Source organism: Cricetulus griseus, chromosome 5 (assembly GCF_003668045.3).
Source record: "Cricetulus griseus strain 17A/GY chromosome 5, alternate assembly CriGri-PICRH-1.0, whole genome shotgun sequence".
Lineage (NCBI taxonomy): Eukaryota > Metazoa > Chordata > Mammalia > Rodentia > Cricetidae > Cricetulus > Cricetulus griseus.
In genome coordinates this window covers 91556901-91578965 of record NC_048598.1, presented here as the reverse complement: position 1 = coordinate 91578965, position 22065 = coordinate 91556901, and the positions used below count along the sequence as shown (strand labels likewise).

Below are 22065 nucleotides of genomic sequence, written 5' to 3'. Positions count from 1 at the left end.
TTGAAATTAAAATATTACTCCATCATTTTCTTACCTCTCGTTTCTCCCTCTAGACCTTCCCACCACTCCCTCCAAAATCTGGCTTCCTTTTCTTTAATTCTTCTACATTCCTAAGTATATAAATATACCTTGGCCAATCTGATTAGTGTTGCCTGTGTGTATATGATTTCAGTGGCTGAGCAACTGGTATTAGATAACTCATCAGGGGCTCCTCCCTAGGGAAGCCTCTTTCTCTTGCTCTGAGCATTCTTCAGTTGCCTGCAGTTCTTTGTTGATGACTGAGCATCCATGACATTTTCCCCTTCCATGTTAACATGTCTATACTAGCATTGTACTTGTTTAGATCTTTTTCAGGAAACCATATTGTTGAGAGATATCATGGATGAAGCTTCCCCGCCATTTTTCAGGGATACAAACCTAACAGCAGATTTTCTGGTCCTCCGGTTCTTATATCTGTCTGCTCCATCTTCCACAATATGCCCCGAGCTTTAAGTGCAGGAGCTGTGTTGTAGATGTATCATTTGGTGCTGGCTATCCCATGATCAGTTGTTCTTTGCATTTTGACCATTTGGTTTTATAATGGTATCCATGTATTAAAAAGAGAAGTTTCTTTGATGAGTATTGAGAGCTAAAATTGTCTGTGGACATAAGGATACGTATCTAGAATGCAGCTGGATATCATGCTGGTTTTAAAAAGTTGTGGTATAAGGTTCCCCTCTAAGATCCATGACCTCACCAGCGTTAGACATTTGGATCGGTTTCTAGTAACAGGCATATACCATACCTATCCTGCTATTCCTCCTATCCAGAAGCATAGCCCTGTCCCCAAGTTGTGGTTCCCCCTGTCTTTTCTTATTTCTGCTGTTATTACCCAAGGTTATATATTCAAATCTGCAGATCTGGAGCTAGGAACTGCAGATGAGAGAGAACATGTGACAATTGTCTCTCTGGTTCTGGGTTACCTCACTCAGTATGATATGTTCTCATACCAACCATTTCCCCCAAAATTTCATGATTTTATTTTTCTCTACAGCTGAATAGTATTCCATTGTGTATTTCTGTCACATTTTTATTATCCACTCCCTGCTAGAAGGACATTATGTTCATTTCCTAGCTTTTGTGAGTAGACAGCCTTTGACCATTGTTGAGCAAGTGCAATCTGTTGAGTCCTTTGGGCAAATGCCAAGGAGTGGTATAGTGGTGTCATATAGTAAATAAATAGCCTCTTTAAATAAATAAAAATAAAATAACTCTTTAACTGAAATTCCACAGAGGTAGGTAAATGCAACTCCTTTAGACACTCATTTAGTTTTTCTACCTCAGGCATTGAGCATTGAGCATCGCTGGCTCTGCGTCCCTATGCTTTGTCTTCTGTTTCCCTCACAATCCAGTAACACCCTTTCAGTGGTCTTGCCAAACAGGTTACTATACACTTCTGCTCAGATCTCTTGATTCTGATCCACTCACTTGGCCTCTGTGCTAATCAAGTCTGGCACACAAGTGTCACATGGTGCTCGACTATCTCTTTGCTTGGGTGTAACCAAATCCTGGTTTTCTGATTGCCTCAACCAAACTGCAGACGGTACAAATGAAGCCACCTGAGGTGCTCCAGCAAAGTCCCTTTATGCTGCACTTAGGAGAAGGAAAACACAAGCGTCTGCAGAGGGTGATGTGGAAATCAGTTCTCGCCCCATCTCTATCCTGGCATCTCTATCCTGGCATCTCTGTCTAATCACCAGGCTCATCCTGGTCTTTCCCCCTTGGCTGCTGAACTAAAAATTGGGATATCAGTATCAGTTCTCAGTGCTCTCTCTTTCACACCTGTCTTGAGAATTTTATAGGTAAGTTTGTAAAACAGAAGAACAACCTTTTAAACTAATTTTAATCGCCCGACATGCTGGACTGAACATGAAACAAAAGGAATCATTCTTTTTTGTTGTTGTTAATTTTTTTATTTGAATTAGAAACAAGATTGTTTTACATAACAACCAGTTCCCTTGTCCCTCCCTTCCTCCTCTACCATCCCCCCAACTAAAACCCTACCTATCACATATCCTTTCTGCTTCCCCTGGATGGTGAGGCCTTCCATAGGGTGTCATCAGAGTCTATCATATCTTGGCTCAGGAAGTATTCCTCTATGTGGAATGGGCACCTAAAGTGCACACCTGTCCTAGGGATAAGTACTGAGCAACTACAGGTTTCCTCACTGAAACCCATGTTCCTGGGGTCTGGATCAGCCCCATGCTGGTATCCCAGCTATCAGTCTGGGGAGCAAGAGTTCCCAGATGTGCAGGTCAGCTGTTTCTGTGGGTTTCTCCAGCCTGGTCTGGACTCCTTTGCATTTCTCTGATGGCCAAGGATTTTGAGCACTTTCTTATGTGTCTTTCAGCCATTTTAGATTCCTCTATTGAGAATTCTCTATTTAGTTCTGAACCCCACTTTTTTTTTATTTTTTGGTTTTTCGAGACAGGGTTTCTCTGTATAGCTTTGGAGCCTATCCTGGCACTCGCTCTGGAGACCAGACTGGCCTCAAACTCACAGAGATCCACCTGCCTCTACCTCCTGAGTGCTGGGATTAAAGGCATTCGCCACCAACGCCCGGTCTGAACCCCAATTTTTAATTGGGTTGTTTGGTGTTTTGGAGACTAGCTTCTTGAGTTCTTTGTATATCTTGGAGATCAGGCATCTGTCAGATGTGGGGTTGATGAATATCTTTTCCCACTCTGTGGGCTGCAGTTTTGTCTTGCTGACTGTGTCATTTGCCTTACAGAAGCTTCTCAGTTTCAGGAGGTCCCATTTACCATTTGTTGATCTCAGTGTCTGTGCTACTGGTGTAATGTTCAGGAAGCAGTCTCCTGTACCAATTAATTCGAGGGTATTTCCCACTTTGTCTTCTAATAAGTTCATTGTGGCTGGATTTATGTTGAGGTCTTTGATCCATTTTGACTTAAGTTTTATGCATGGTGATAGGCTTGGATCTATTTGCAGTCTTCTACATGTCCGAATCCAGTTATGCCAGCACCATTTGTTGAAGATGTTCTCTTTTTTCCATCGTATAAATTTGGATTGTTTGTCAAAAATTAAGTGTTCGTGGATGTGTGGGTTAATATCAGGGTTTTCAACTGTATTCCATTGGTCTACCTGTCTATTTTTGTGCCAATACCAAGCTGTATTTAGGACTATAGCTCTGTAATAGAGCTTGAAGTCAGGGATGGTGATGCCCCCAGAAGTTCTTTTATTGTATAGGGTTGTTTTGGCTATCCTGGGTCTTTTGTTTCTCCATAAAAAGTTGAGAATTGTTCTTTCAAGGTCTGTGAAGAATTGTGTTGGGATTTTGATGGGTATTGCATTGAATCTGTAGATTGCTTTTGGCAAGATTACTATTTTTACTATGTTGATCCTACCTATCCAAGAGCAAGATCCATTTTCTGGTATCTTCTTTAATTTCTTTCTTTAGAGACTCAAAAATCTCTGATTTCTTTCTCCACCAATGTGTCATCGGTATATAGTAGGCTACAGATTTTTTTGAGTTAATCTTGTATCCAGCTACTTTGCTGAAGGTGTTTATCAGCTTGTAGGAGTTCCCTGGTAGAGTTTTTCGGGTCACCTATGTAGACTATCATATCATCTGCAAATAATGAGAGTTTGACTTCTTAAAAGGAATCATTCTTAACATGTTATTACATTCATACATCAGTTGCACACATATTATGAACTATGAAATTATTTTAAGCACAGGATTCTTGATACATGTCTACTACAAATGATAATTGAAGTCCCCATTGCATTTCTGCTATAACAGGGAGATAAAAATTGGTCTTCAGCTACAGCTGGACTTAACCAACTCACTTTCTAGAGCTGTAATAAGCCAATACTCCTAAATTCAGCAAGTATAATGGAAAGTATGGACCCTGGAGACAAAGAGTCTGGGGCTGCATTACAGCTTTTCTTGTCTAAATGTGTGATGTTAGCTATCACTTAGAATCCTGAATATGTGTTTAGCCATCAAGAAGAGAAACTCAGAGTCAAAGTAGCTAGAATCATTTTAACAGTTTTGTGAACTTTGATAGAGAATCTACACTTGGACTTACTTTTATTTTCCACTATATTTCTCACAAGCTTTTTAAATACATCATGGCAAGGCTTTTCAATATCTGTAGAGTCATTCAGTTATTAAACAGGAGATGTCCAATAAAAATGGAAATTTTATTGAAGGATTCTGGAATAAACTAGGTTTTAATTGTTTTTATCCTAGATATTTTTGTGGGCCCTTGTTATTTCATCATTTTAGCAAAATTCTCATCAGCCTATTTTAATAAATTAGTGAAGTATTTATGCGTACTTAATATATTCAAATAAACATAAGTACATTTGAGTAAAATTTATACATAATCTTAACACATATGAGATACCTCCAGAGAACACACTCTAACAGTCTCCCTCAAGTGATATGATGTTGTCTGTGATTAACAAATACATGGATATTATCAAAAAAGGAATGTTCTGGGGAATTCTCCATGTAGGCTGCTCACCCTCCATGGGATGGTCCTACTGTCATGTGTAAATGGGCGGAACTAATTAGACCCAGTGGGTTTCTAAAATATATAAAAAGACATAAATTTGAGTAGAGAGAAATTGGGGTGGGAGAAAGCTGGGAGAGGAGTAGAGGAGGAAGGGAGAGTGGTTGTGACCAAAGTACATTGGATACATGTATAGAATTCTCAAGGAGAATAAATAATGTAGAATTTATATTAGGCCATGAGCATTTATCTAATGATTCAGCACATACATGCTCAATTTAAAAAAAGAAATGTGATGTTAATAGTTTATCAAGCCTAAAATAAGCCAAAACAAAAAAATCAAAATCGAATTAAATGATAAGAAACTCTTGATGCATGATAAACGCAGGAGGCATAGAAAATTTTAACATATTTAGAGGTGTCACAAACGGCATCTTGAAAATTTTCCTCAAATTAATTGGTTTTATTTGAAAGTTTTTATACATATGTATTTAATATGTTCTATTATAAGCTGATGGTGTCATCTTGCTGTCTAGCTAAATAGTGAGAACCCAGCAGAAGTCTGAAGTTAAGAGGTCCAAACTTTCAGGCTTCTCATTTGTGATTTAAATTTCCTACAGGCTGTGTGTGTCCTGTAAAACCCTCTTTCCCCCATGTTGCTTCTCTGCTAAGTTTTTATGAAAGGCAAGCCACAGACACTATGAGTTGATGGACTCTGACAAGAGCCTGCAGTGCAGGTGTCCTGTGCTACTGATTAAAGGAAAACCCACATGCTTTAAAAATCGACTCACAGTGGCTTGACAGCCCTGCTGTTAGGGAATGCGTATCAGAGGTCGAGGACAGAGGCACATGTTTCTTGGGCACCGTAGGTGCTGACATTCTGAAGTTAACAGCCACAACTTTAGCCTTAGAATGATTTTTAATATTCCCTTGCATAATTCAAAGAGAGAGAGAGAGAGAGAGAGAGAGAGAGAGAGAGAGAGAGTTAATTTTAGATAATTATGCTAGCTCCATTTTAGCAAAGATGTAACCTAAAAATGAGGGAATCAGATTTTAGTCCCAGCTTGTCTTGGCTAAGTTGTGTGTCCTTGAACAAGATATTGCAGCTTGATGTCATATATTCATTATCTTCAAGGTAAAAAGCAATGGGTATGTTTTGAGCTGCTAACATCTGGAGGGGTTGATAGCTAATGACTAAGAAATCATTTTGGTGAATGCCTTTTTGTCTGCCCATCCCACTTACAGAGATGTTTTTGTATTGTGAGCATCTGTCACTTGGCTCTAGACAGATCTCATTGCTCTGATTTCACTCATTATTAAAAGGGAGGGTTTCGAGTCTTGTATTTCTTATGAAATTGGAAGATTGGGTTAAAGGAGCTGTGTCAGAGAACACAAGAGTCATGCTCTAATGCCGGCAGCTGTGCACCTTCTCAATGGCCGCCCCCAGGAAGAAGGCAATTGCCTTGCAAGTGTGTCTTTCAGCATATCAATTATCCATGAAAGAGTTGTCTCAGATTCACCCAAGTGTCAAGACCTTGATTCTATTGCATGCAGTTTTTCAGAAATAAAATCAGAAGGAAGCGGCTCTTGTCCAAAGCATGTTCTTGGACAATGCCTGCTATAGAATTCTTATCAAATGGTAACTAATCCATTCATTTAACAAGACCTATCTGCATCCTTCTTAACAGCACCAAGGAAAAATTGGAGTTAAGTTTAATGTTGGCACAGATGACATCGCCATTGAAGAATCCAACGCAATCATTAATGATGGGAAATACCATGTAGTGCGTTTTACGAGGAGTGGTGGCAATGCCACGTTACAGGTGGACAGCTGGCCAGTCATCGAGCGCTACCCTGCAGGTAAGCAAGGGTTTATCGACCTGGGAGCAGTTGTGTGAAAAAGAACTGGAAAAGCAAAGCAATGTTTGCGTCCGTTTCTTCAAACTGTGGCTTTTCTGAGAAACCATAAAGTATTTATTAGACTTTAGAGTTGTGTCAATGTAATGCTGTCCTAAACTGTTCTTGCGACCATGTACAAATGGCCTTTTATAGATGAACTTGAAGCCACACGTTACTGTTTGCAAAATCCAGAACATCAGTGCACCAGAAAAATGCACACATAAAAAGCGCAATGTGTCAAAGCTTTTTACTGAACCCTTGCATTTGAACAAAGGAAAGGCTTTGTCAAAAGTAACAGTTAAAATTTAAATCCAAGGGAAGGAATAATATAACACCTTTTTTCCCCTGAGAGCAAATAAAGCAGTTCCTTTGACAGTGGCACACAACAAACTCATGAAATGTACAAGGAGAGCAGGAGGCAGGCAGAGATGCAGCCTGGAGTGAGAAGACAAGAAACCCACAATTACAAGAAACACTGTACCACATATGCAGCTATGAGTAAAAGGAGCTCATTTCACCTTCATATAACCACAGTGATTCATGAGGACTCTGAGGTGACAGTGTTACTCAGATGAAGTCTGCAAAATGTTCTTTTTTAAAATATACATAATACAGTTTATCACATAGTATAAATATAATCATAAAACCAATTTACAATTTGCACAATAAAACTAATAACAAGAATGAGTCTAGAAGGAACACCTCTGTTGGAATTATTCACTTCCTAGAATAATTAATTATTTACTAAATAGTTTATTAAGTAAATACATTTTCTCTAGGAATAACCCATATTGAGGAGATGAAACGTCCTTGACACTTTTCTGAGCTTTTTCTGAATTATATCATTCTTTATTTTCACAATTCTGTCCTAATCTGTTCTGTTTTGCAAATACTTGATGAATTAAATGTAATAAACTAACTTCCTTATGACAGAATGTAAAGTCAAGAAAGTAAATAATGGGTCTGGAAGTTATTGTAATGCTGACAAGTAATAAGCATTCAGTAAGTGTTACCAAGTTGGTATTCTAGAGTACCCTAGACTATAAGAGTACCCTGGTCTACACAGTAAGCTCTGGGATAGCCAAAACTACATAGAGATGTATTTCTCAAAAGAAAGACGAAGCAAGAACAGGAAAAAAAAAGAGAGGGGAAGAAAGACAGAGAAAGAAAGAAAAAGATATTATTAGAAGTGTATTTAAAGGTAAGAAGTAGATAAAGCATTATAAAAAACAAACTTTTACAAATAGTTGTCATAGTTATAATCTTTTATATCTAGGCATGTGTTCTAGGTGCCCTTTCACTATGGTGAATTTTAATTAATAATTGCTAAATGAAGAGTGAGCAAAGCTCTGGTTATTACTGTGAAGGACACGTGCAACAACTGACATATAAAATATTATAGCACTCATGAAAAATTGCATGCATATTATCCATGTGAAGACACATGAGAAACTGCTACACATGATAAAATTCTGAATATATTCTGCACCTACAAACTTAATGTTGTAAAGAGCACAGAGACCTCACCATTGTGTCATCTAATTGTTCACTAATCATCTCCTCTGTGTGAACTTTAGTGTGATGCTGATGAGGGGAAAACATACAAGACTTTCAAACATCCTTTACTCTTGGTACTTTATAAGCAACAATACCATAAAGGCTGAAGATAAATTTCCAAGTATGAGCAATCTGATTAAAGTTTTTGGAACAAAGTGATTTTAAATATGAGTTAGATATCATGGTCTAGTATATATCTTTTATATCAGCTTGTGGTTAGGCTATTTTTATTTTAAAAATTTAGGGAGGTTATTATTCATTAGAAAAGCCACTAGACTAATGCTTTTACCACAAAATCCTATAATCAGAGAAGCAGGAACGGAACCAGAGAACTATATTTGCTTCCTTTTAAAGTGCCTGCACTGCAAAATATAAGGGTTGAAATTAGTAATTAAGGATAGCACTTAACCTTCCATTATAGGGCTTTGTGGTAAGTGCTTTTATATGAAGCAATTTATCTGGTAGCGACACTATACCTTTAATGAAAAGCACCTAAAGCATTGACCAGTGGTATTACCCTGTAATTGTCTGGAAGGCTTTCATAGAGAAACTAATTAGTAGATGTAGGTTTTATGCTCTTTTGGAGGAAATGCAATATTCCTACAACCCAACAATTCACATTTAAGAATAAATATTGAAATTTCTGAACATTAAATCCCCTTTCCATTATTTTCTGTGCACAAAGCAAAGTACAGAAATAATATTTTGCAAACCATTTAAAGTTGAGAAAATTGTTTCTTATTTCATGTCAGTTCAAGCTCTAGAATATAATGCATCATTAATCTCTGATTTGTTCCTAATTACAGTTATGCAGCAAAATGTTCTCTCTCATCAAAAATAGACCTCCTCCTTTTCTGTTAATCCACAAAATCTTGTATCATCTCACTGCCCTCAAGATTATTCCCAATGAATTAGCTACTTCTGAAAATAAAATTGACTTCATTTGCTACCATAGTATGTGAAAAATACCTTATATATCATTACAAGTTTAAAGATTAATTTTGTTTCCGTGAATACATCTAGCCTATCTATAAATATGTATACAAGAAGCATATTAGGGTCATACTTAGTACTATGCTTTGGCAATAAGACACATCTTAACTGTGCAATATAGTAAATGAAAAAATGTAACGACTGTATAATATTTAAATAAAAATTCAGCATTCAAAAACAAAAAGCAACACGATCCAAGAAAGACAGATTATTTTGCATTGAGTGATATAAGAAACAATGAACAAAATTTGGGTCTTTTCAAGCATGCATTTATTGGGTGTAATTAGCAGGTAGACATGGAGACTGAGAAATATTCATGAAACTGTTAAAATACCTCGCATGCTTAACAGAAAACAATATGAATGAGTGAAAGATAAGCAAGATGACTATAGAATGCATTGTAAGTAACTTTACAACAGTGAAAGAAGAGATGTTTTTACATTTTAGTCTGTTCTCCTCTCCCTCTGTGTTTCTTACCCTCCCTTCTCCTTCCTCTCCGTCTCATTCCTTCCCCCTCTTCTTCCCATCACCTCTCTTTCCTTCCCTTCACCTTTTCTCTTTTCCCCTCTGGTACTTTCTCCTCCTTTCCTTTTCCTTCCCAATTGCTGCTGCTTGCTCTCTCATTTCACTATCAATATCATTCAACATCCTAATGTTCCAGTGGTTCACAAGGAGGCAATAGAAATCTGTGGTAAGGGAGAGAAATATAAACAAGGTTCTTGATTGTTAGATTGGCTGTCCTGGGAGACAAGAAGATATTGAAAACCTACCAAGGACAAACAGAGGTAGAGTTAAATTGATATTGGAATTTAAAGAAAGGAGCAACCAAAGGTCTGGAGTGCTGTGGCAAAGTCAACCCCTTAGGGAACAAAGGACTTAGAGAAATAGCTCCAAGGAAGTCTTCATGCAGATGATTTGCATCCTTTTTCTAGAGAGGCAATTTGCTTTAAGTCTTAGAGGTTTTAGCTGGACTTTTAATCCTTTGTTTATTGGCTAAATCTGATAAAAAATCTTTCAGGTCATGGGAGAGTCATACATCATTGCCTATTTATCAACCCATTTATTTAGATGAATTGGGTACTCATTTTTTAACTCATGTCATCATTAATGTATTGATTGTTAAGGACAGTTCATTATTTAGTGTTAAAACTTTGATTTTTTTAAGGTTATGTTTAACCTAGTTTGGGGTATGTGTGATATAATTAAGGTCTACTTCATTTACAGTCATAATGCTTAGAAGACAGAGCAAACTTCCAAGCCCTTTTAGCTTCTTCATTTTTGAAACAATCAAATTTAACCTTGAATAGACCAACTCATTTACTGTAGGTCACTATACTAGCTAATAGCTAGTCAAAGCTACCAGCTCTTGTCTGTTGACAGAAATTTAAATAACAGGGGAGACTGGGTGAAGACTTTGATGTAGCAGTGGTCCAGCCATTAAAGTTCAGGTCCTACTTGTATGATTGCTCCTAGACGCATATGCACTTCCCAGTCTGCCATTTCTGGGGACACAGATGCAAACCAAGACTATGATAATTAAACAGTAACACATGGCATGAAAGTAACTTTCTTACAAAGGCCACAGGTAATTGGTTAACACTAACTTTTTAAATCAGTAGTATTCATTACCAGGCACTGATTATTTTTAAACCTCACTTGAAAAACTTAATTAGTAGATTAGGTAAATCATTACAGATAATTAGAATTAGCACATTATCGTCTTTAAGGACTTGGGGGAGAAAAAGGTCTATGTTAGCAAAAGACTCATCCTATGTTCTGGTTCAGTGTATAAACTTGATTAAGCAGTTGTCAACAGATTCTAGAACCTACACTAAACTTCAGTGGGAAAATATTGCCCTTTTGCTTGTTAATTTTTGCTGAAATATAATTACAGATATTTTGAGTATTTGTTGCAGTCTATCAGTGTTTGGCATAGTTAAGCATATACCAGTATAAATTTTCCATACTTCCTCTTAGGTTCTCTGTGAAGTCCAAGATCAAGTAATTAAAACCCTACTTTTTATAATGCCAAATACTTCTCTTCATGGTGTTTAATTTTGCTAGGACTTTGGGGGCTATTCTTGATATTAAAGCATAATAAACATTTTATTGATCAATATATTAAATACATTACCATAAAGTTTACCAGCTAATGATGAAAGACATGAGAGATATGAAAGAAAGGGCATTTTTTAAAGGAATTAATTGTTCCTACATTTGTTAGGCCCTGGATATTTTTAAATATCATTTTACTACAGCGTTGAGAAATATTAGTTATTTCTAACTTGCTGTTTATTTGTTTAAGGAAAAGTTCCCCTGGTGATTTGGTAGATTTGGGGCTCATTTGGACTGCACACTGCATGTAGATGTTTTTCCAACCATTAGTTAATGAATGTTAAATCGGCAATGCTGAACTCCATTTTAAAAATGGAGGTCTTGTAGTGTGTCTGTGAGCTGCCATTTTTGTTTTATCCTTGCTATGTATTTACAGGAATACTCACTATGTTCTAACATAGGAAACTTAGGTCTATCCATGACCATTATAAAATGGTCTTCTACTCTCTACACACTATTTGCCTTTCATCAGTATTCTATGCTATTCCAGAGATGGCAGAGCATAAAATGGTTAAAATTTCCTTCACTAGTGAGAAAGACCTATGTAAAGTACACAGGTGAAGTAAGTAACTGTCTTTGCTTATAGACATTATATAGATTGGTGTTTCTGATCCTTCTAAGATATTCTACCTGTAAAGAAACTCTGATGAAGCAGATCACAGTATCTTCAGAAAAAGTATACTTATATTTTGTATTACACACTCTAAATTGTGCTTGTGACTTTTCAAACTTGCCCCTCAACATCAACAAATGGACGTTGAGTACATTTACCTAGGAACTGGAACCTTTGTTCCAGATGATCTTTATAGATGCTGATATTTTAGAGGAAAATATAGATGGATGTGCCCTCAGTGGAATGTAGCCACCGGTTATTAATCTTCTAGTAATAACCTTTTAGCCAATGACTTCACCTTATTGGTATATCCTCTATTCACATAGAATTATATTCCTTTCTTATAAAAAGGCCAACTTCTGTTATTTAATTGTAGAAATTTTAGAAAACTTTTTCTTTAAAAATAAACACAGTAACGACCCTATCCTTCTATTCCAAGAAGTTGAGTAAAATAATCACCTCACATACTGCCTGATATAATTCAATACATTGGCATTCTTGATATTATACACAAAACTCATGATCTCAGTATAATCTTGCCTTATTTAGTTTTTATCGCTGTGATAAAACTCTATGGCCCAAAGCATCTTGTACAGGAAAGGGCCTATTTTCTATTACAGTTCTATATTATAGTGTATATAGAACACAGAGCTGGAATTCAAGGCAGGAAACTGGAGGCAGGAATTGGAACAGAAGCCACAGATGAGTGCTATGTACAGTCTTCCTCCTCTGGGCTTGCTCAGCCTGCTTCCTTACAGCTCCCTGGACCACCAGGGTTGCACTGCCCGAAGTAAGTTGATCCCTCTCACAGCCATCATCAAGCAAGAAAATGAACCACAGGTTTGCTCACAGTCCAGTCTGGTGGAGGCATTTTCCAAATTAAGACTCCTTCTTCCCAAATGCCTCTAGCTTGTATCAAGTTGACATAAAATCAGGCATCACAAAGCCTGATCAGTATTTTCAGAAAGGCCAAATTTGTGAATGACAAAGAGAGGCAGATCTGAAGGGACCTTGACATTGGAGGTGAATACACTATAGGTTGTAGATTAGTTTGGAGACCAAAACACACTAGTTAACAGCTTGTAAAACAGGGCTTGTGAGAAGGCTCAGTGGGTAAAAGCACTCGCTACACTACCTTGATGACTGGTGTGCTTCTCCCGTCTTAGAACTGAGACTAGATGCAGGGAGGCCTGGAAGGGGGGAGCTCACACCTGTAATCCCAGCCCCCTGCACTCTTACCATGACATGGCAGGAATACACAGGAGACTTAGCAAGGAGCTTGAACATTATGCACAGCAGCTGATAGCAAGAGAGAACCTGCCTAAAAAACAGGATGGAAAGCAAGAACCAACTCATCCTAAAAAGTTGTCTTCTGACCACCACATGCATATTGACATTCATACACACTCTATACCCACAATAAATAAATGAAAATAAGCCCTGTAAAACATTGTCAACACTGTAATTAACAGCTGATATTAATGCAAATTTGTTGGACATGGGATTTGCCAAAGATTATCTTCAATTGGGGCAGCGAATGAAAAGCAATTGAAACCCTCATTACTTATCACTTACAACTTCCTATTAAGTCACCAATTCAGAGATGATTGCCACCTAAAAATATATTTTTCTCACTTATCTTCATATTATGTTTCCAGAAAGAAATTTTAAATGACAAAGCTTCATCTCTTTACCAAAGTAATAAATCATAGGTACCTGTTGCAAATAATTTATATATTCACATGAATATTGTTATTAGAAAAGTATGCTTATTACCATAGAATATAAGCTCAATTCCGTAATAATTCAAAGGTGTCACCTAATCTAATATTATAGACTTTTCTTAATTAAGTCAGAATGGCACAATCTGTGTGCAAAGCTTTTGAAGTATGAAGCCTCTAAATGGGCTATGTATTAAAATTAAATTATGATGATGAATATCTTATGACAAATTTAGCCTCATGGATACAATAGTTCTCAGAGGCAGACTTTCATCTTATGCATTTTCAAGTCTGTTTTGTTTCTAGCTTTGTAAATTGGCCTGCATTCAATAACAGCCGAATACCCCCAATGCTGGGAATCTGCGACTGAACTTTCCTCTCACACTAACTTTTATTGAAGTAATTTGTCATCTTGAGCACATTATCTCTACTGGTGGCCAAGAGATTTAAAATGGCCATTGAGAATCCAAGACAGTGAAGACCGATCATAAGTCCATCCAGAATATCACCATATGAATTTGCAATGCACAATATCTGCTAGAATTATGAAATATAAAACTAGGCAGAACAGAGGAACATTTAGCCTCATTTTTCTAGATAATGTCAACTAATTGCTAACACACCATCATAGTTCTTCAGGGTCACCTTTGCTGGAATGTTTTAAAACTCCAAGTAGATCCTTCATCCCTCTCATTTATTATTTTTATTGCTCAGGGTGGTGGAAGATTTGGACAAGAGTACATTTTGTGATTAGAGGAGAAACAAACAGATGAAGCTTTTAAAAATGCACAGGTGACATAGCTGAAAGGGGGACAAAATGGCCACAATTAGAGGATGCCAGTGCTTTATGGAAAGGAATGACATGGAAGGTTAAGTCCACTAAATTGATTCAGTATAAAAATAATCGTGTTGTACTGCCATTGAGTGGAGAGGGAACAGAGCTCACCCCAAATCCTAGACATTTTTAGAACCCTTTAAATCCTCACCTAGGTTCTACAGCAGTGAGTTGGAGTTGGAAAGATGATTTGTGGGTGACTCTCCATATTAGGCATTTTTCTGTTTACTGTGCATTACAATGTAGGTATAATGACTTAAATTAGCTCATTAACACTCAAAGAATCATTACATAGCAAAGATTATTAGCATTGCATTTTGATTTAAAAAGAAAGGCTTATACTTCCTCATTGCAGTCCATCATTGAAAGATTCCAGGACAGAAACTTAAACAGAGCAGGAACCTGGAGGCAGGAGCTGATGCAGAGGCCAGGGAGGAATACTGCTTACTGACTTGCTACTCATGGCTTGCTCAGACTTCTTTCTTGTAGAACCCAGGACTACCAGCACAAGGATGGCATCTCCCACCAATCACTAATTAAGTAATTCCCTACAGGACTGTCTATGGTGCTATCTTATAAAAATATTTCCTTAATGGAGGTTTCCTACTCTCAGATGACATTAGCTTGTTTCAAATTGACATAATACTATCCAGTACAATGCCCAAGAGTAACATAGTGGATCTTGAGGTGGCTCGATTCCAATGTTTCTCGAGGAACCACCACACTGACTTCCACAGTGACTGTATAAATTTGCACTCCCACCATGAGCTGTCACCTGTTTTATTGATCTTTGCCATTCTGATATGTGTACCACGAAATCTCAAAGTAGTTTTGACTTGCATTTCCTTGATGGCTAGGGTTGTTGAGCATTTCTTTAAATGTTTCTTGGCTACTTGAGTTTCCTCTTTTGAAAATTCTCTGATTAGATCTGTAACACATTGTTTTAATTGGATTGTTTTCTTGATATCTAGGTTTTGTTATTTTGGATATTAATCCTCTATCAAATGTATAGGTTGGTAAAAATCTTTTCCTGTTATGTAGGTTGATACTTAGTTTGAATGATAATGTCCTTTGACATGCAGAAGCTTTTTAATTTCATTATATCACATTTATTAATTGCTGATCTATTGCCTTTGCTAATGTAACAATGCTGTGTTCAGAAAGCTTTTTCCTGTGCCAGTGAGTTCAAGGCTATAACCCACTTTCTTTTCTGTCAGGTTCAGTTTATCTGGTTCTATATTGAGGTCTCTGATACTTTTGGAGTTGAGTTTCTGCAGGGTGATAAGTCTGGATTTATTTGGATCCTTCTACATGCAGCTGTCCAGTTTGACCAGCAGCATTTGTTGAAGATACTATTGTGATTTTTTCCAGTGTGTATTTCTGACTCCTTTATCAAAAATCAATGTCCATAGATGTGTGGATTTATGTCTGTGTCTTCAGTTTGATTCAACTGATCAATATGTCTGTTTTATAACAATAACATGCTGTTTTTATTATGATCCCTCTATAGTAAGCTTGAAAATAGGGATAATAATACCAACACAGCTCTTTTGTTAATCAGAATTGTTCTAGCTCTACTGTGTTTTTTTTGTGCTCCCATATAAAGGTAAAAATTATTCTTTATAATTGGGGGAGAATTGTGTTGGAATTTCAAAGGGTATTGCATTAAATCTGTTTGGTAGGACAGGTATGTTTACTTTATTAACCCTACTAATCCATGAGCATGGGAGATCTTTCCATCTTCTCAATTCTTCTTTAGTTTCTTTCTTCAGTCTTACAGTTTTTATCATACAAGCCTTTCACTTTCATGGTTAGAGTAGCCCCAAGATAGTGCCTATAATTTGAAGCAATTTTAAAAGGTATTATTTCCCTGATTTCTTTCTCAGTTCATCTGTCATCTGAATATAGGAATTCTACTGATTTTTTGTGTGTTAATTTTGTATCCAGCTACTTTGATAAAAGTATTTATCAGTTGTAGGAGTTTCCTTATGGTTTTAGAGCCACTTATGTATATTATCATATCATCTGAAATTAACAATAATTTGATTTTTTTCCTTTCCAATTTGTATCCTCTTGAATTCTCTCCTTTGCTTTGTTGTTCTAGCTAAGACTTGAAGTACTTATATTGAATAGGTATGGAGAGTATAGATCATCTTGTCTTCTTTCTGATTTAAGTGAAATGCTTTGAGTTTCTTTCCATTTAAGTTTATGTTTGCTGTAGGCTTGCCTTCATTATTTTGAGGTATGCTCTGTGTATCCCTAATCTCTCTCCAGTACCATTTTTTAAATGGAGCGGTATTGCAGTTTCTCAAAGCCTTTTATCCATCTAATAAGATGATCTTATTGTTTTTGTTTTTCAGTTTGTTTATATGGTGTTTTACATTTAGATTTGCATGTGTTGAACCATCTCTGCATCACTGGAATGAAGCCTTCTTGGTAGTGGTGGATGGTATTCTTGATCTATTTTTGGATTTGTCTTGAAAGTATTTAATTGAGAATTTTTGCATGCATGTTCATAAGGCAAATTTCTCTGTAATTCTCCTTAAGTCCTTATTTGGTTTGGGTATCAGAGTAACTATGGCCTCATAAAATGATTTGGTAATCTTCCTCTTATTTCTCTTTGGTGAACTAATTTAAGGGCTTTTTAATTAACTCCTTATTGCAAGATACTTGATCACACTGTGTGAAGATGTGTCACTGTTTGACTTCACCTGCTTAAGGCACCTTCTGATTTGTTTAATAAAGAGCTGAATGGTCAATAGTTAGGCAGGAGACAATAGGCAGGACTGCTGGGGCGAGATAGGAACTTAGAGAAAGAATCTGACACAGGGGAGTTCACCAGCCAGAAGCAGAGTAAGTCAGATACTGTGTGGAGGAGAGGCAACGAGCCACTTGGCAGAACATAGACTAATATACATAGGTTAATTTCAGTTATAAGAGTTAGTTAGGAATAAGCCTAAGCTAAGACCAAGCTTTCATAGTTAATAAAAAGTCTCTATGTCATTATTTGGGAGCTGGTGGCCCAAAGAAAGTCTGACTACATTTGGCGTCCAAGTGGAGGCACATATATCCAACTGTAGGGCCTATGAGCAGCTGATGAGCTACTCTATGGAAGATTAGATAGAAGAACCTCCTGCAACTTGGGCTCAGCAACTTCTCAGAGCTGTGACTGCAGATCAGCGCCTGTAGGTATATGGTTCTTTTCTCACAGACCCAAGGGTGGTAGAGCCACCTGCCTGGGCCATATGCTGAGCTGAGCTTCAAAAGGAGACTATAGATGCCCAGACGGGCTTTGCAACATTTTTCTGGAGCCATGCTAGCATACAGCCAGGTCCAGAATGAGAAATCCTCTGAACAGGATCAGTATGCTTGAAAAAACAATGTGCTTAGGTGCTGAAGAAAGAAAAGAAAATGGGTAAAGACAGTCATGGAAAAAAAAATAGTTTGAAAATATAAAGTCTTTAAGGAGAGAGTAAAGTAATATAACAAGAAGATGCCACGTAAGGATGGGAAATATAACACAGGATGTTTGAAACCTATACAGTGCTTTATTAAAGTTTAATTTTTAAATGCTAATGAACAATAAGCAAAAGCTGCTGAGAGACATTAGATAATAGGAAAAACTACTAAATTAAACCAGCCTTTATATTTTATGGATGTCCAGGCAGCCAGCTGTCTCTGTCATTTCTATAGTTTTGGAAGTTGCTTTCTCTGCACTTCCTGTTTACTCAGGAAGTATCATATCCTTCTCAGGTTTCTGATGGAGTTGAAGACGAGATTGTTATAGTTTTACCATTTTCTTTATTACCAACTTCAAAAAAGAAACTCACAGAAGAGACATAAACTTTATAAAGGTTGAGAGCGATAAAGGTCTAAGTTGTTTATCTAAGAGAATTTTTAAGGTCTAAAAAGATATTTTTAGGATGGTAATACAAGTTATGATAGAAAGTGGTTTAGGTATACAACTATGAACTCACCAAGATAGTATAGATGGCCAAGTACTCCAAATTTGTCAAATACAAATGGACTGGATATTGTGAATGTAATTCTTACCTAATAATTATTCTTACTGTATATAGTTCTACTATTTTACAGTTAAGATTTTCCTTTTTATTTAGACAAAAAAGGGGGGGAACGTTGCAGGATATTTGATCACACTGTATGAAGATGTGTCACTGTCTTACCAAGCCTGCCTACGGAAAGAGATGAACAGCCAATAGCTAGGCAGGAGAGGATAGGGGAAACTTCTGAGGAGAGAGGAACTCAGGGAAAGAGTCTGGGACAGGGATTTTGCCACACAGAAGCAGAGGAAATTGGGTATACAGTATGGAGGAGAGGTAACAAGCCATGTGGTAGAAAGTAGATTAATATAAACCAGTTACTTTAAGTTATAAGAACTAGTTGGGAACAAGCCTAAGCTAAGGCCAAGGTTTCGTCCTCAGTAAAAAAGGCTCCATGTCATTTTTTGGGCGATGTCATTCCAAAGAAAGCCTGAATCCAACTCTCCTTTCAAATTATAGTAAAATTCTGGGCTAAAATCATCTGGCCATGGGCTTTTTTGGTTGGAAGACTTTTATTGTGGTTTCTATTTCAGTAGGGGTTGTAGGTCTTTATAAATTGCTTGTTTGATCTTGACTTGACTTTGGTAAGTGGTATGTATAAAGAAAAATATCTGTTTCTTTTAGATTTTCCATTTGGTGGAGTACAGATTTTTAAAGTATGTCCTTATGACTCTGAATTTTCATGGTGTGTTTCTTCCATCTTTTCATTTGCAATTTAGCTAATTTGGATCTTATCTCTCCATTTTCTTTTTAGTTAATTTGGATAAGGGTTTGTCAATGTTTAGTAATTTTCCTCAAAGAACCAACATTTGTTTCCTTCATTCTTTTTTCTGTATTTTGTTGTTGTTGTTTCTGTTTTACTGATTTCATTCCTGATTTTTATTATTCTTGCTGTCTACTCCTTTGGGGTCTGCTTTCTTCTTTTTTCTGGACCTTTCAGGTATGGTATAAGTTACTAGTATGAGAGCTGTTCTTAAAAAATAATTATTTTGCAGGGATTTAGTTCTTTGTGCTTGCCTTTTTGAACCACCTCCATTGTGTCCCATAAGCTTGCGTAGGTTATATATGTATTTTCATTAAATTCTAGGACGTTTTTAATTTCTTTCTTAATTTTGTGTTGATTCATTTCTTCTTTCATCAGTAAATTGTTCAGTTTCCATGAGTTTGTAAGCTTTCCAGTTTTTTTAATTGTTGATAACCAGTTTTAATATGTGATGATCATATAAAATACAGATTGTTATTTTATTTTTGTGTGTCTGTTGAGACTTGCTTTCTTTCCCAATATGTGACCAGTTTTGTAGAAAATTCCATGAGGTACTGAGAAGCAGGTATATTCTTTTACATTTGTGTGAAATGTTCTGTAAATATCTGTTAGGTCCATTTGTTTGTTTGCTTGTTTTAAATTTTCACTTATTCTTTATGGATTTCACATCATTCATCCACTTATCTCTCATCCCCCTGCCTCTGCATTCTGCCCTCGAGAACTCTCCCATTCAAAAAATAAAAAATAAAAAATAAAACAACCCTCCACCAAAAGCAAACATCAACAAAATTAATAATTAATAAAAATCTCGACATGGAAGCTGTAGTGAGTCCTATAGTATACCCTTTAGTCCATACATCTTTACTTGTAAGTGTTCACTGCAATAAGTCATTGGTCTGGTTCAAGGCCTTTGGCTTCTGCTACACTATCGATAGTAGGCTCTCACTAGGGCTCTTCTTGGATATGCTGTTGTTGCCTTATGTCCTGGAGATCCTGTAGCTCTGAACCTGCAGATCTGGCCACTTCTTATGCTTCAGCAGTTCATAGATGAGGTGGGTATTGGAGTGAGCTACCTCATAATCCTGATTCTGGGTCTGGGTGGTAGCTGGATTGTTTTCAGTTAGCTCCAGAATCCCTCTGTCTAGTTTTGGTCTGAATTACCTGTCTCTGTGAAAGAGAGATATTGAAGTCTCCCACTATAAATGTGTAAGGGTTGATAGGTGATGTAAGCTATAGTGGTATTTTTTAATGAACATGGGAGTCCTCATGTTTGGTGCACAGTTATTAAGATTTGCAGTATCATCTCAGTGGATTTTCCTTCCTTTTACTGTGAGATGATGTTTATCGTTGATGTTCAGATGTGGGTATTTTGGATGCAACAGAAGGATGGATCTTTTATTCACATCCATTTTGCTTTTTTGCATCTTTTTTATTGAGGAATTAAGATAATTGATGTTGAGAAATATCAATGAGTGATATTTGTTGTTTCCTGTTATTTTCTTGTTGTTTTGGTGGTTATTGTGAATGTTATGTCTTATTTTTATTTTAATCTCCTTCCCTCCTTCTCTCCCCCACCTCTCTTCTCTCTCTCTCTCTCTCTCTCTCTCTCTCTCTCTCTCTCTCTCTCTTGTGTGTGTGTGTGTGTGTGTGTGTGTGTGAGAGAGAGAGAGAGAGAGAGAGAGAGAGAGAGAGAGAGAGATGTTTGGATTTGATAGTTTGGGATTATTTATTTCTGGTATCATTTTGAGTATGGTTAACCTTTTTAGGTTGGAGTTTTTCGTATATCCACTTTCATAGGGCTGGATCATAGATAGTATTTAAATTTGGGGTTTTTTGTTATTTTTTCCCATAGCATTTCTTCTTTTCTCCATCTATACTTACTTATTGAAAGTTTTGGTGGGTATCTGTGGTCTCTTAGAATTTGTAGACATTCTATCCAGGCTCTCTGGCTTTAAATGTTTACCTCAAAGTGTCAGATGTTATTCTAATAGGTCTGGCTTTATATGTTACTTGGTGTTCTTCTCTTATAACTTTTAGTAATCTTTCTGCATTCTGTATGCTTAATTTTTTGATATGTTCTAAGGGAACTTTCTTTTCTTATCTAGTCAGCTTATTTGTTATTTTCCAAACTTCTTGTAAATTGATTAGCATTTCCTTCTTTAGAATAGAGAAATTTTCTTCTATGATTATGTTGTAAATATTTTCTGTGCATTTGACTTGAGGCTCTTCTTTTTCTTCTTCTTCTTCTTCTTCTTCTTCTTCTTCTTCTTCTTCTTCTTCTTCTTCTTCTTCTTCTTCTTCTTCTTCTCCTTCTTCTCCTTTTTCTTCCTCTATTTCTATTCCTGTTATTCTTACATTTGTCTTTTCATAATGTCCAAGACTTCCTGGAAGATTTGTGCCAGGGTATTTTTTAGATTTACATATTTTTGACAGAAGTATCCATTGTCTTCTGTGACTGCCATTCTTTCCTACATCTCCTGGACTCTGTTAGTGAGGTTTGCCTCTGAGATGCCTGTTCAAGATCCTGACTTCTTCACTTCCATAATTCTCAGTTTGGGTTTTCTTTATTCCATTTCCACTTTCAGGTCTTGAATTGTTTTATTTCTTTCCTTGTGTTTGTGTTTTCATAGGATTCGTTTCCTCTTAAAGGATTTCTTTGTCTTGTGCTTCAGCTATGTTGCAACTGAACATACTCAGGGCCTACTGTGGTATTTTCAGGGTTCTAGTGGAGACACATTGTCCTGCCTGTAATTGATTGTGTTTTTATGCTGGTATTTAGGCATCTGGGTTTGGGAAGATCACAGTTCCTGGTACTGATATCTGGTCCTGTCTTTGTTGAGTGGGTGTTTCCCCCCTTGGTTTCTATTGCCCTCTATGGTTTCTATTACCCTTCTATTCCCAGGAGGGACTGTGTGGCAGTATATTGTTTGGTAGGAAATTCTTCAGGGCACTGAATATAATTGACCCCCATAAGCTCATAGAGAGTAG

The 22065-nt window shown here is 36.8% G+C and overlaps 1 protein-coding gene across 24 annotated transcripts in view; it reads left to right on the top strand.

The window, feature by feature from the left end:
* The window catches only part of Nrxn1 (neurexin 1), a 1056958-nt gene that overhangs the window by 886263 nt on the left and 148630 nt on the right, over positions 1–22065 (top strand). For all 24 annotated transcript variants that reach the window (XM_035445200.1, XM_035445199.1, XM_035445197.1 and 21 more), the window contains one exon: positions 6209–6380. In XM_035445200.1, coding sequence (XP_035301091.1) covers positions 6209–6380 — 172 coding nt within the window. The remainder of the gene's footprint in view (positions 1–6208; positions 6381–22065) is intronic.